Raw genomic sequence first — 11874 nt, 5'->3', positions numbered from 1 at the left:
AAAAAAAAAACGCACAAAATTAAAAATGAAGGGGAAAATTATAAAAAAAAAAAAAAAAAAAAAAAAATGACAGGATTAATAATTATTTTCAAAAGCTTATTCTTCTTATTTATGATATTTAAAAAATTTTTTTTTAAAAATGTTTAATAAGAAATATTATATATATATATATATAATATGTAAATATATTAATGACGATTACTGAAAAGAAAAAATATTACAAATAAGGGAATACATGTAATATAAAATAATATATGTATACATTATATATATATAATATATATGTATATTTTTTTTTTCATTTTAATATTTTAAATAAGCAACATTTATTGTTAATTCTGTTATATTTAAAAATAAAGTAAAAGCAAAAGAGAAAGCTAGAAAAATTAATTAAATAATAAATATAAATAAATATAAATAAATATAAATAAATATATATATATATATATATATATATATATATATATATATATACATATTTTATTTATTTATTTATTATATAAGGATAAAAGAAACAATAAATCAAATAAAAAAATAATACATATATATATATAATATATATATTATAATATTTTTACAACTCTTATGAAATATAGATATTTTCCTTTTATCATTTTTTATGATTTCCATTTGGGGCATCCTACTATGCACATTTGTTATGTACTAACATATATATATATATATATATATATATATATATTTGTATGTTTAAAAAAAAAATAAAAATATATTCTGCTCCTTTTAATATTAAATTACGCTACAACATAATAAGAAGAATATCATATTATTTTATGGATATATATATATATATATATATTTAAATATATATTGTGAAGAATAAAAATTTGAATATCTTACTGAGTAATATTTCCCTTTTTCTATGTATAAATAAAAATAAACGTATTTTTTTTATATATTAAGAAGAAATAAGAAAAGAAATAAAATATAATAATTACGATATATTTTGTAAGGATGTAGAAACACATTCAAATGAAACATCCTTACATCCAAACATTCCATCAACAATACAATTACAGATAAACAAATATGAAAAAAAAAAAAAAAAAGTCTCTACGATATAAGATTCAATACAATTTATTCTGAATAAAAAATTTTGTCCATACCTTCAAAAAATCCTCCTTATGTTTTCTATCCTTTATATTCTAATGTAAGTAATAATAAAAAATAAAAAATAAAAAAATATATAATAATGATAATAATATTAATATTTCTCGTTATAATGATGATGTTGATCAGCAGCGTCTTTATTATGATCACAGATGTAAAAAAATATGAAAATATATTCATGTATTTAAATAAAGAAAAAATATATGATACTAATTATTTTATCTCTTTATGGAATATACAAAATATAATATCTTCTTTATTTCATATTCACGATAAAAGCTTTTTTTATAATATGCTTAATATTATAATAGAAAAAAAAAAAGAAATAAATATGTTTGAATTAATCTTATCTTCTGAATTATTCTCTCGCTTCTTAGTAGAAATTAACATGTCTTTATTATCTTCTTTATTTTTTTTTTTTTAAAATATAAAATGTCTATACATATAGGAGGAAAAGATCATCATTCCAAAAAAGGAAGAGATGATGGATTTTGTATATTTAATTATATTGCTATATGTATTCATTTTTTTTATTATCTAATAATATTATAAACAATGTTATTGTCTTAGATGTACTTGTTCATTAAGCTGATGGAAGAACTGTGGAAATTTTTCAGAATGCTTCAAATGTAAAAATTGTTAGTATACATTGTAAAGATAATTATCCTGATATATATAAATATATATAAAAAAAAAAAATTATAATATATATATATATATATATATATTTATTTATTTATTTATATTTATTTATTTTTCAAATTAAAATGTTTTCCTTTATTCCTTTTCGTATTCATGATGACCACCTCGCAGGGTCACAAAAGATGCGTAGGATACAATGAAAAAAGAATGATTGTACAAGTTACTCTTGTTTTATTTTATTTTTTTATAATTTTACATTTCTTTTTAATAATATTTTGTTAAATGATTAAAGGTATGCTCATTTATAGAGCTTCAAAAATAATAAGTAACAAGAAAAAAAAATAAAATAAAAAAAAAAAAAAAGATATAAAAAATAAAAGAAATGACCAATATATATATATACATACATATATACATATATATATATATATATATATATATATATATATATATATATATAAGACACAAATGGTTTATGTCATAATTTCATATTTTTTTATTTAATTATGTCCTTTCTGTTTATTTTTAATTCGAACACTTTGTCGACAATTTATCCTTATAGGAACAATTTTTTCTTTTTTTTTGGGACGTATTATTTTTTTTAAGGTATCATATTCTTTTTCACTTTTCACATTTAAATTAATCTTGTCAGGTGGAATATATGCATTTTCTATATCGATCATATTGTTAGATTTATTTGTTTCATTTTGTTTTTCATTCTTTGATGAATACAATTTTATTTTCCTTTTATATTTGGACACTATATTTTTATTTATATTATTAATTTGTTTATTTATACAAGTACCTCGTTTACTACTTGGAGGGGTAAAATCATGTTCTTTACTATTCTCCAGTCTATTTTCTAACAATATCTCTGTTATTGGTTGCTTTTTAATTTGTAAATGTTCCTGATAATTTATATCTGTAAATGGAATGTTTTTATCACCTCCCTGTGAAAGCAGGTTAAGGCTCAAAAGGGAAGAGAGAGCATTTGTCGTGTCTTCTATCAAACCATTTGAAATATCTGTTGACATATCCGTTGACATATCCGTTGACAATTCTGTTGATATATCATTTGATTTATCATTTGATATACGATTTGTTACATTTATTGTGATATCCTTTGATATTTTTCTTTGTGTAACTCTTTTTATATCTTTTTTCTTTAATGTATTTGTTCTTCCATGGTCCTTTATAGACCCTGCCATTTCATCACCTTTCATTGATCCTTTATAGATACCATTTAATTGTTCATTTTTTATATTATTATTTTTTATTATATCTTTGTTATTTTCTTCAACATGTACATTATAATTTTTAACTTCTTTAGTTGTTTTATTTGATGACAACAATGCATTTTTTTTTGCCATCGTATCCTTTTTATTATTTACTATATGTACATTTTTTACACTTGTATTATCATCACTATTTTTCTGCTTCCTAATCAAAATATTTTCCTTTTTCTTTTCATTGGTTATCGTTTCATTACAATTAACTGTTATTTGTTTCAAAGATTGATTGTTTTTTTTTATGCTTACCAATGTTTTATTTTCCATATCATCCTTTAAAGTATCGTCATTATTATATGTCTCTATTTCATATGTTTGTTCGCCATTATTTTTTTTATATTTCTCTATTTTATTATCATCTTCATTTGATGATTTTACTTTTGCATGTTCCTCTTCTTCTTTTATTACACTTTCTTTATTTTTAAAAAATTCTGAACAAGTCAGAATTTTTTCCTCATTTTGGCTATTTTGTTCATGTACATCCTTTTGATCTGTTTTATCATCACAATTTGAAATAGCATCTTTTAAAATATGAGATAGATGAATATTATGAATTGTCACGTTATTCTGATCATTGTTATTTATAGAATTTGTATAATTTTGGTTTACCTCTTTATTAACATTCATTTTTTCTTCATTTCTATTTATTTGGCTTTTTTTTGTTTCGTTTTTATTCTCTTCATTTTGATTCTCTTCATTTTGATTTTCTTTGTTTTTATTCTCTTCATTTTTATTCTTTTCGTTTTTATTCTCTTCATTTTTATTCTCTTCATTTTGATTTTCTTTGTTTTTATTCTCTTCATTTTGATTTTCTTTGTTTTTATTCTCTTCATTTTTATTCTCTTCATATTTATTTTCTTCATTTTTATTCTCTTCATATTTATTTTCTTCATTTTTATTTTCTTCATTTTTATTTTCTTCATTTTTATTTTCTTCCTTTTTATTTTCTTCATTTTTATTCTCTTCATTTTTATTCTCTTCATTTTTATTCTCTTCATTTTTATTCTCTTCATTTTTATTGTGTTCATTTTTATTTACTTCATTTTTATTTTCTTCATCCGTAAAAACTGGGCCAATACTTGCTCCGAATTTTTCAATTTTTGACAATTCAATGTCATACTCACGTACTTGTATTTCTTCACAAAAAATAACTTTACTATTTCTTGTGTTTCTTTTTTTTTTTTGAATTATATTATTTAAGAGATTGAAATTGGAGGGATTTCCCTCTTGTGTGGTTAGTTCCTGCTTATTAATATTTTTATGATCATCAATATTATAATAACCATAATGCTTATTATTATTATTATTATTATTATTGTCATCTTTAATTTCGTCTTTTTCTGTGTGTGATTCATTAATACTTAGGGATTCATATTTTTCGTCTATTAATACTTTTCGTACGTTTTTATCTTCATCTTTATCTTTTTCTTTTTCGCTTTCCATTTTTGTTAATGAACAAACGTAGTCATTGCTATTTATAAAAGGAGTGTGTACTAAATTTGAGGGAAGTGTCCTTGAAGGGTCAGCACCAGAATTTTTATGAAAATTTGAACAATGCTCTGTCAACATATTATAATGATAAAAATAAATATTTACACACAATGGACAATGATAATGTGGATCGATTAAAATTTTTTTTGTTTTTTTTTTCTTCTTTTTAATTCCTTTATTAATATAATTCATATTTGTTTTGCTTTGTTCCATATCTTCTTTTTCGTGTATTAATTTACAAGGGAAAATAATATATCCTCCAAGAATTTTTCTATTCATCCAATGTTCATTTAAATAATGTGTATAATTTTTTATATAACTATTTGGAGGATAATATTTTTTATCACATAACGGACATAGAAATTTTTGCCAATCTGGTTTCCCGTATATTAATCTTTGATCTTCTAACGAATGGAAAGCTTCGATTCGTAACGGCATGACAGGCGATCTATGCATTTCTTTATAAATATTGGTTATATATGGTATATCACTATTTAATTTTTCTGCTTGAACAATAGCATTTCTATTATTTGAATTATAACTATTCTCATTATTAATATGTATCTCAATATGTTCATTTATATCTGTATTTAATTTATTTTTATTCATAATAGTTTCTTGATTTAACAATATATCATATTTGTTTGTTTCATATAATATTTCTGATTGTCTTTTTTCTATATCATTATTAATAATTCCAATTTCATTTAATTCTTTATGTGAACATTTATCATATTGTATTTTTGTAATATCATTATATGTACAATTCATATCATCTTCTCTATTTTTTTCTTTTTCATTATTATCTATAGGGTGATCCATATTTACCGGTTCATGTATTGTTACTTTTGATTGAATATTTAAAGATATTTCTTTTAAGGAATTTAAATTAGTATTATCATTTTTTATTATATTATCGTCATTTATTTGTTTTTCATTTAAATCGTATTCATTATTATCACATACAAAATTATCTCTTTTATTTATATTTTCTTCAAATTCTTTTCTAACCATAATATTTGATGGTACTACCAAATTATTTTTTTCGCACATACTTAAAATATTACATTTTAATTGCCCTTCTTCAGGATCATTTGATGATATTTTCTTGTTACTATTTTTCATGTTTTCTTGTAGATCTAATTCATTTTTTTCATGTTCGCAATATTCAATTGAATTATGATTATTAGATATATTTTTTTTTATAACAGTAGTATCATTTTGACATATCAAGTTTTTTATTCTATCATATGTTTCTTCTATATTATTCATTTCTTTGTTATCTTTTTCATTTGTAAAATTATCTGCTATGAAAGAATCATCTTGAGGAGAAACGTTTCTTTCGTTTTTTTTTATTGTTGTTGTGGGAACATGTACCTGTACAAATTTAGATATGTCTACTTTGTTAACTATATCGTTATTTATAAGATTAATTGTTTCTTTATCTATCATTTCGTTATCTATTATTTCGTTATCTATTATTTCGTTATCTACCATTTTTTTATCTATCATTTCGTTATCTATTATTTCGTTATTAATCATTTCTTTATCTACCATTTCTTTATCTACCATTTCTTTATCTACCATTTCTTTATCTATCATTTCGTTATCTACCATTTCGTTATCTACCATTTCTTTATCTATCATTTCGTTATCTATCATTTCGTTATCTATCATTTCTTTATATACCATTTCTTTATCTACCATTTCTTTATCTACCGTTTCTTTATCTATTATTTCGTTATTAATCATTTCTTTATATACCATTTCTTTATCTACCATTTCTTTATCTACCATCTCTTTATCTACCATTTCTTTATCTACCATTTCTTCATCGCTTTTTTTTTCATATTCTTCATATTCTCGATTTTCTCTATTCTCATCGAACTCTTTCAAAACATCTGTTGTAAGACTACTATTATCATCAACACTATAATGACAATTATAGTCATTATTATTATTATTATTTTTTTCATCATTTTCATTATTCTCACTGTTGCTGGATTTCTTACTGTCTTCATTGTTTTTGTACAGATCTAAAAAAAAGGCAAAATAATAATTTTTCATAATATTGTAATAATTATAATTACGAGATTTACTATCTCTTTTATGTCCTTTCTTATGTTTACGACTTTCGTTATTAACATGCCTATGATTATTATATGTATGATCCTTCTCATTCTCACAAATATCATGCCTATCATGTTGAGATATATCATGCCTATCATGTTGAGATATATCATGCCTATCATTTTGAGATATATCATGCCTATCATGTTCAGACATATCATGCCTATCATGTTCAGACATATCATGCCTATCATGTTCAGACATATCATGCCTATCATGTTCAGACATATCATGCCTATCATGTTCAGACATATCATGCCTATCATGTTCAGACATATCATGCCTATCATGTTCAGACATATCATGCCTATCATGTTCAGACATATCTACGTTATCATTCATACATATTTCTTCCTCCAAATTAATATTACCATTACCACTATTAATATAACTATTTTTATCAACTTCAAAACTACTATTATTTATGGATGAAAATGGCGCGAGATGCACTTGCCTACATTTAGAACTATTTTTTTTTATATTATCCGAATAGTCATTATTGAAAATGTTTCTATAATTGTTATAGTTTTTTTTATTACTCTTATTTTGAGAGAATCCTGTTTTATATTCATCGGATAACGATATATATTCTTTTTCATTTATAGACATTTTCGAAATATTTTCTTGTTCATTATTTTGTATTCTATATAATTCTTTTAAAAAGTTATATTCTTTCATCTCATCAGAAGAATATGTGTGCGCCACTTTTTCCTGATCACCTGAACTGTTCATATGTTTTTTAGGACTAGCCAAAGCAGTCGAATCTAGATATTTTTTATTATTTATTTTTGATTTTTCGTAATTTTCTTTTAAATTTAAATGTTTTATTAATTTAATATTATGATCATCATTGGAAGAGTAAATATTATTTTCATAAAAATCATATAAAGGATTATTAAATGAGTTTCTAAAATGATTATTTTTACATTGATCCTTTGTTACATTTTCACCTAACCTGTTCATGTGTTTTTCATCAAGTGTTAATAAATTTTGATTTTCTTCATTCCTGATATGATTGTTGAGATGTTTAGAATATTTTTCCAGGAAATCATTATTATTGTTTATATTGTTAGATATTTCATAATCATCACTATAAATATTACAATTATAAGGTTGATGATAATTATGATGAATATTTTCATTATCCATGTTAATATGATTATTTATATGATTATTTATATTATTATTTATATGATTATTTATATGATTATTTATATTATTATTTATATTATTATCTATAAGATTATTTATATTATCTATATTACTATCTATATTATTATTTGAATAATCATTTATATTATGATCTATATGATTATTTATATTGTTGTCTATATTACTGTTTATATTATATTCATTTTTATTAATATAGCTATAATTCGTAATTGTGCTACGACATTCACAAGTGTCGTTATAATTATGTCCCGTATCATCATTTTTGTTTGTTACGTGTTTATAATATTTATCTCTTACTTTTTTTACAAAAACATTGTAAAACTTTTTATTTTCTTCATTATTCATGTCTGATATATTTTGTATAAAATTTTTAATATCAGTTAAAGTGACCACTGAATTGTTATTATTATTATTTTGTAAAATGTTTGTATATATATTGCATTCTTCATTATTATGTGCATCACTTTTATAACTATCTATTAAATTGTTTTTATCTAATGGGTGTATATACTTTGTAAAATCCTCATAATTTGTATAATCATTTTGATATAAATTTCCATTACAAGAATGTTTTTTTTTTAATTTAGAAGATGTGGTATTTGATTTTTCCGTTGCATTATTATTGTTATCAAGATAATATAAAATATTTTTTAGATTTTCTATATTGTTTATATTTTCCATAATTGGTATATTTACTTCGTGTTCATGTTCTTTATGAATGTGAATATTATTTTGTATGTCATTTATTTTATTATTGAGTATATATTTACAGATAAAATTTGTATAGTCTTGTTCTATAGATTCCGTTTGTTGATAATTATTTTTATAATTTTTATGATCATGATGATATGTATTATTCATATGATTGTTTATATGTGTATGTTCATCACAAAGAGATGTATTTTCTACATCATTATTAAATTGGTTATTATTTTTGTGATTACTATGATTTATAATCATTTGTTTTAATAGTATGTTTGAGGTTAGAAGTTTAATTATTTCATTATCTATAAATGAAGAATTTATAAGTTGGTTCATATTACATTCATTGGAATATTCACTTTTATTTTTATATATGTCTTCATATATATCGTTGTGATCATTAAAGATATTTACTTTTAATTGTTCATTTTGTTCATATTTATGGGTATCATTATTAATAAAATTGGATATAGTTCCCACATCACTATTATTATTATTATTATTATATATATAATTGTTCATGTGATTAGACAGGGGGACACAATCATCCTTATAATTAATAGAAGAATTATTTTCATAATTCTCAACAAGACGATCCATTTCCTCTTGGTTATTCACAAAAAGTGTGTGATGATTTTTATCAACGTTATCTAAAATAAGTGAGTTTAAGGATATATTAAGATTGTCGTTATTAAAATTTATATGATCATCATTGTTTAAAGAGAGTGGAGAACTGTTATGGTTCAATATGAATTCATCGAAAACGTTTGTTTTTGAAGGGATTTTTTTTTCATTAGCAAGAATATATTGATCATGATAATGATTATTATTATTACTATTACTATTATTATTATTATTATTATTATTATTATTATTGTGTCTGTAGCTATTTTTAATATTTGCATCCCCAGTTTGATAATCGTTTAATAAAATATGTTGATTTGTTAAGCTTTGAACTATGCGAACATATTTTTCCTTATTTTCTTGAATAGACATAATATCATTATTGTTATGATATGTATGTGATTTTTTACTTTTATTTTTATCCTTAGATTTATAAAACAATGAAACAAAATTTTCAATTTCTTCTTTTTTGGGTATTGTATTATTTGGATACATAAGACTATTTATATATTTATCATTTAAATTTTTTAAAATATTTGAATTTTTTAATTTTATTTTTTTTTCATTTTGTAAGTTGGATAACAAATTAGTACATTTGACATTTTTTTTTTTGTAAGAATTATTTTTATTATTATTGGATGGATACATATCATTATTATTATGATTATCCTGGTTAAATTCTTTGTTTATTGTATACTTATTATTGTAATGAATTTTATGTTCAAGAGATTTATGATCACAATTATTATTATTATTATTATTATTATTATTTTCATGTGTATGATGATTTCTCAAAATTTTAGGATCCTCTTCCTTTTGTATAGAATAACTTGTCGTTTTTCTCTTTTTATTATTGCTTCTTAAAAAATATGGATTATTTCCCCTATTTATGAATATTTCACTTGTATTTTTAGAATTATCATTTTTTATTTCAACATTTAAAATTTCCTGATCCTTTGGGTTTTCTTTTTTTCTTTTTTTCATTTCTTCTTGTCCTTTTGGTACCTCTTCTACTTTTTGTACTCCTGTACTTTGTTGTGAATTAATAAGACTGTTGGATCTAAGATTCATATTGGATGTTTCACCTAAATTATTTCTTATGGGTAATACATTTTGTTCATTTTTTTTTCCCCATGCTATATGATCATACATATTAGTAGATACACATTTTGATATTTGATTTTGATTTTGAATTTGAATTTGATTTTGATTTTGATTTTGAATTTGATTTTGAATTTGATTTTGATTTTGATTTTGAATTTGATTTTGATTTTGATTTTGAATTTGATTTTGAATTTGATTTTGATTTTCAATTTGAATTTGATTTTGATTTCGATTTTGGTTTTCTTTTTTGTGTATATCTGTATGAATATAATTATTTTGTCCTTGTATATTTTCTTGATCCTTTTTAATATTTAAAGAATAATTTTTTTTTTCTGCACTCTCTTTACTTTTTGTATGATGAAGATATTTATTATTATTGTCAAAATAATTATTATGAATAATATAACTAGTACTAGATATATTATTATTATTATTATTATCATTATTATTATCATCATTATCATTTGTGTTGCTGTTTTTATTATTTTCTAGGAAAATAAATTCTTCGTGCTCCATTTTATATTTATCATTGTGTATATTATTAAGAAGCATTGGAATATGATTATGTGAAAGGATATGATTATTTGTATTTTTATCATCATCATTTTTATTTTTATTAGAACTTATTAGGAACACATTATTGATGTCCAAGGAATCATTCTCATTATTGTTTAAAATAAAATGGTCATTACTATCTTCTTTTACCATTTCCTCTTTTTCTTCATCATTATCCTTTTTAAGAATATAATCTTTAATTTTGTTTTTTACATTCTCGCATGATGTCATACTTTGATCTGTTATGTTCTGAATTACTGAACTTGGATTTGTCATGTTTTTATTTAATTTTTTTTCATCATTCAGCACTTTTTTATTATTACACAAATTAGAAGGCCATGCAACTATGAAGAAAAAAAAAAAAAAAAAAAAAAATTATAATATTATAATATTATAATATTATAAAATTATAAAATTATAAAATAAAAATGAAATTAGTGATATATGAATTATATATTTTAAAGAAAAAAAAAAAAAATAAAATAAAATAAAAAAATAAAATATAACAGTAGAAATAAATGAATATATATATATATATATAAACAAACATATATGCGCAAAAAAAATTATGCTACTGTAATAATGATTAATGGATATATAAATTAAATATAGGGAAATAATAAAATATAATTATAATATATTATATATATATATATATATATATATGGGGGGAGTTAAAAATAATAAATATAAATATAAAAATATATTTATATTAACTGTATATTATTAAACATCTACAATAATTAGACAACAAAAGATATAAATATATATTTATATATATATATATATAATATATATATACATGATATAATAATAAAAAAAAATTTTTTTTAATATTTTTATGTGGCAAAAAATAAATTAAATAAATGAATAAATAAATATATATAAACATGATAAAAAAAAAAAAAAAAAAAAAAAAAAAAAAAAAAAAAAAAAAATAAAAAAAAAAAAAAAAAAAATTTATTAATTAAAAAAAAAAAAAAAAAAAAAAAAAAAAAAATATTTATATATATATATAAAAAAATAATTTTAATTA

The 11874-nt window shown here is 20.7% G+C and overlaps 1 protein-coding gene and 1 pseudogene across 1 annotated transcript in view, besides 1 other annotated feature; one reads left to right on the top strand and one right to left on the bottom strand.

Annotated features, from left to right (window-relative positions):
- Positions 1-1084: 1084 nt before the first annotated feature.
- PRSY57_0505800 (histone deacetylase, putative) lies at positions 1085-1805 on the top strand (annotated as a pseudogene; the record flags this gene model as incomplete).
- Positions 1085-1805: a sequence feature.
- Positions 1806-2270: 465 nt separating this feature from the next.
- Positions 2271-11874, bottom strand: part of PRSY57_0505700 (hypothetical protein) — a gene marked incomplete at both ends in the record, with an annotated part of 13433 nt that continues 3829 nt past the window's right edge. Inside the window, one exon of the mRNA XM_012906129.2 lies at positions 2271-11182. Within this exon, the coding sequence (XP_012761583.2) occupies positions 2271-11182 (8912 nt within the window). The remainder of the gene's footprint in view (positions 11183-11874) is intronic.

The sequence above is a fragment of the Plasmodium reichenowi genome, chromosome 5 (genome assembly GCF_001601855.1).
Source record: "Plasmodium reichenowi strain SY57 chromosome 5, whole genome shotgun sequence".
NCBI classification, from domain to species: Eukaryota; Apicomplexa; class Aconoidasida; order Haemosporida; family Plasmodiidae; genus Plasmodium; species Plasmodium reichenowi.
This window is presented reverse-complemented; position numbering and strand designations above follow the sequence as displayed.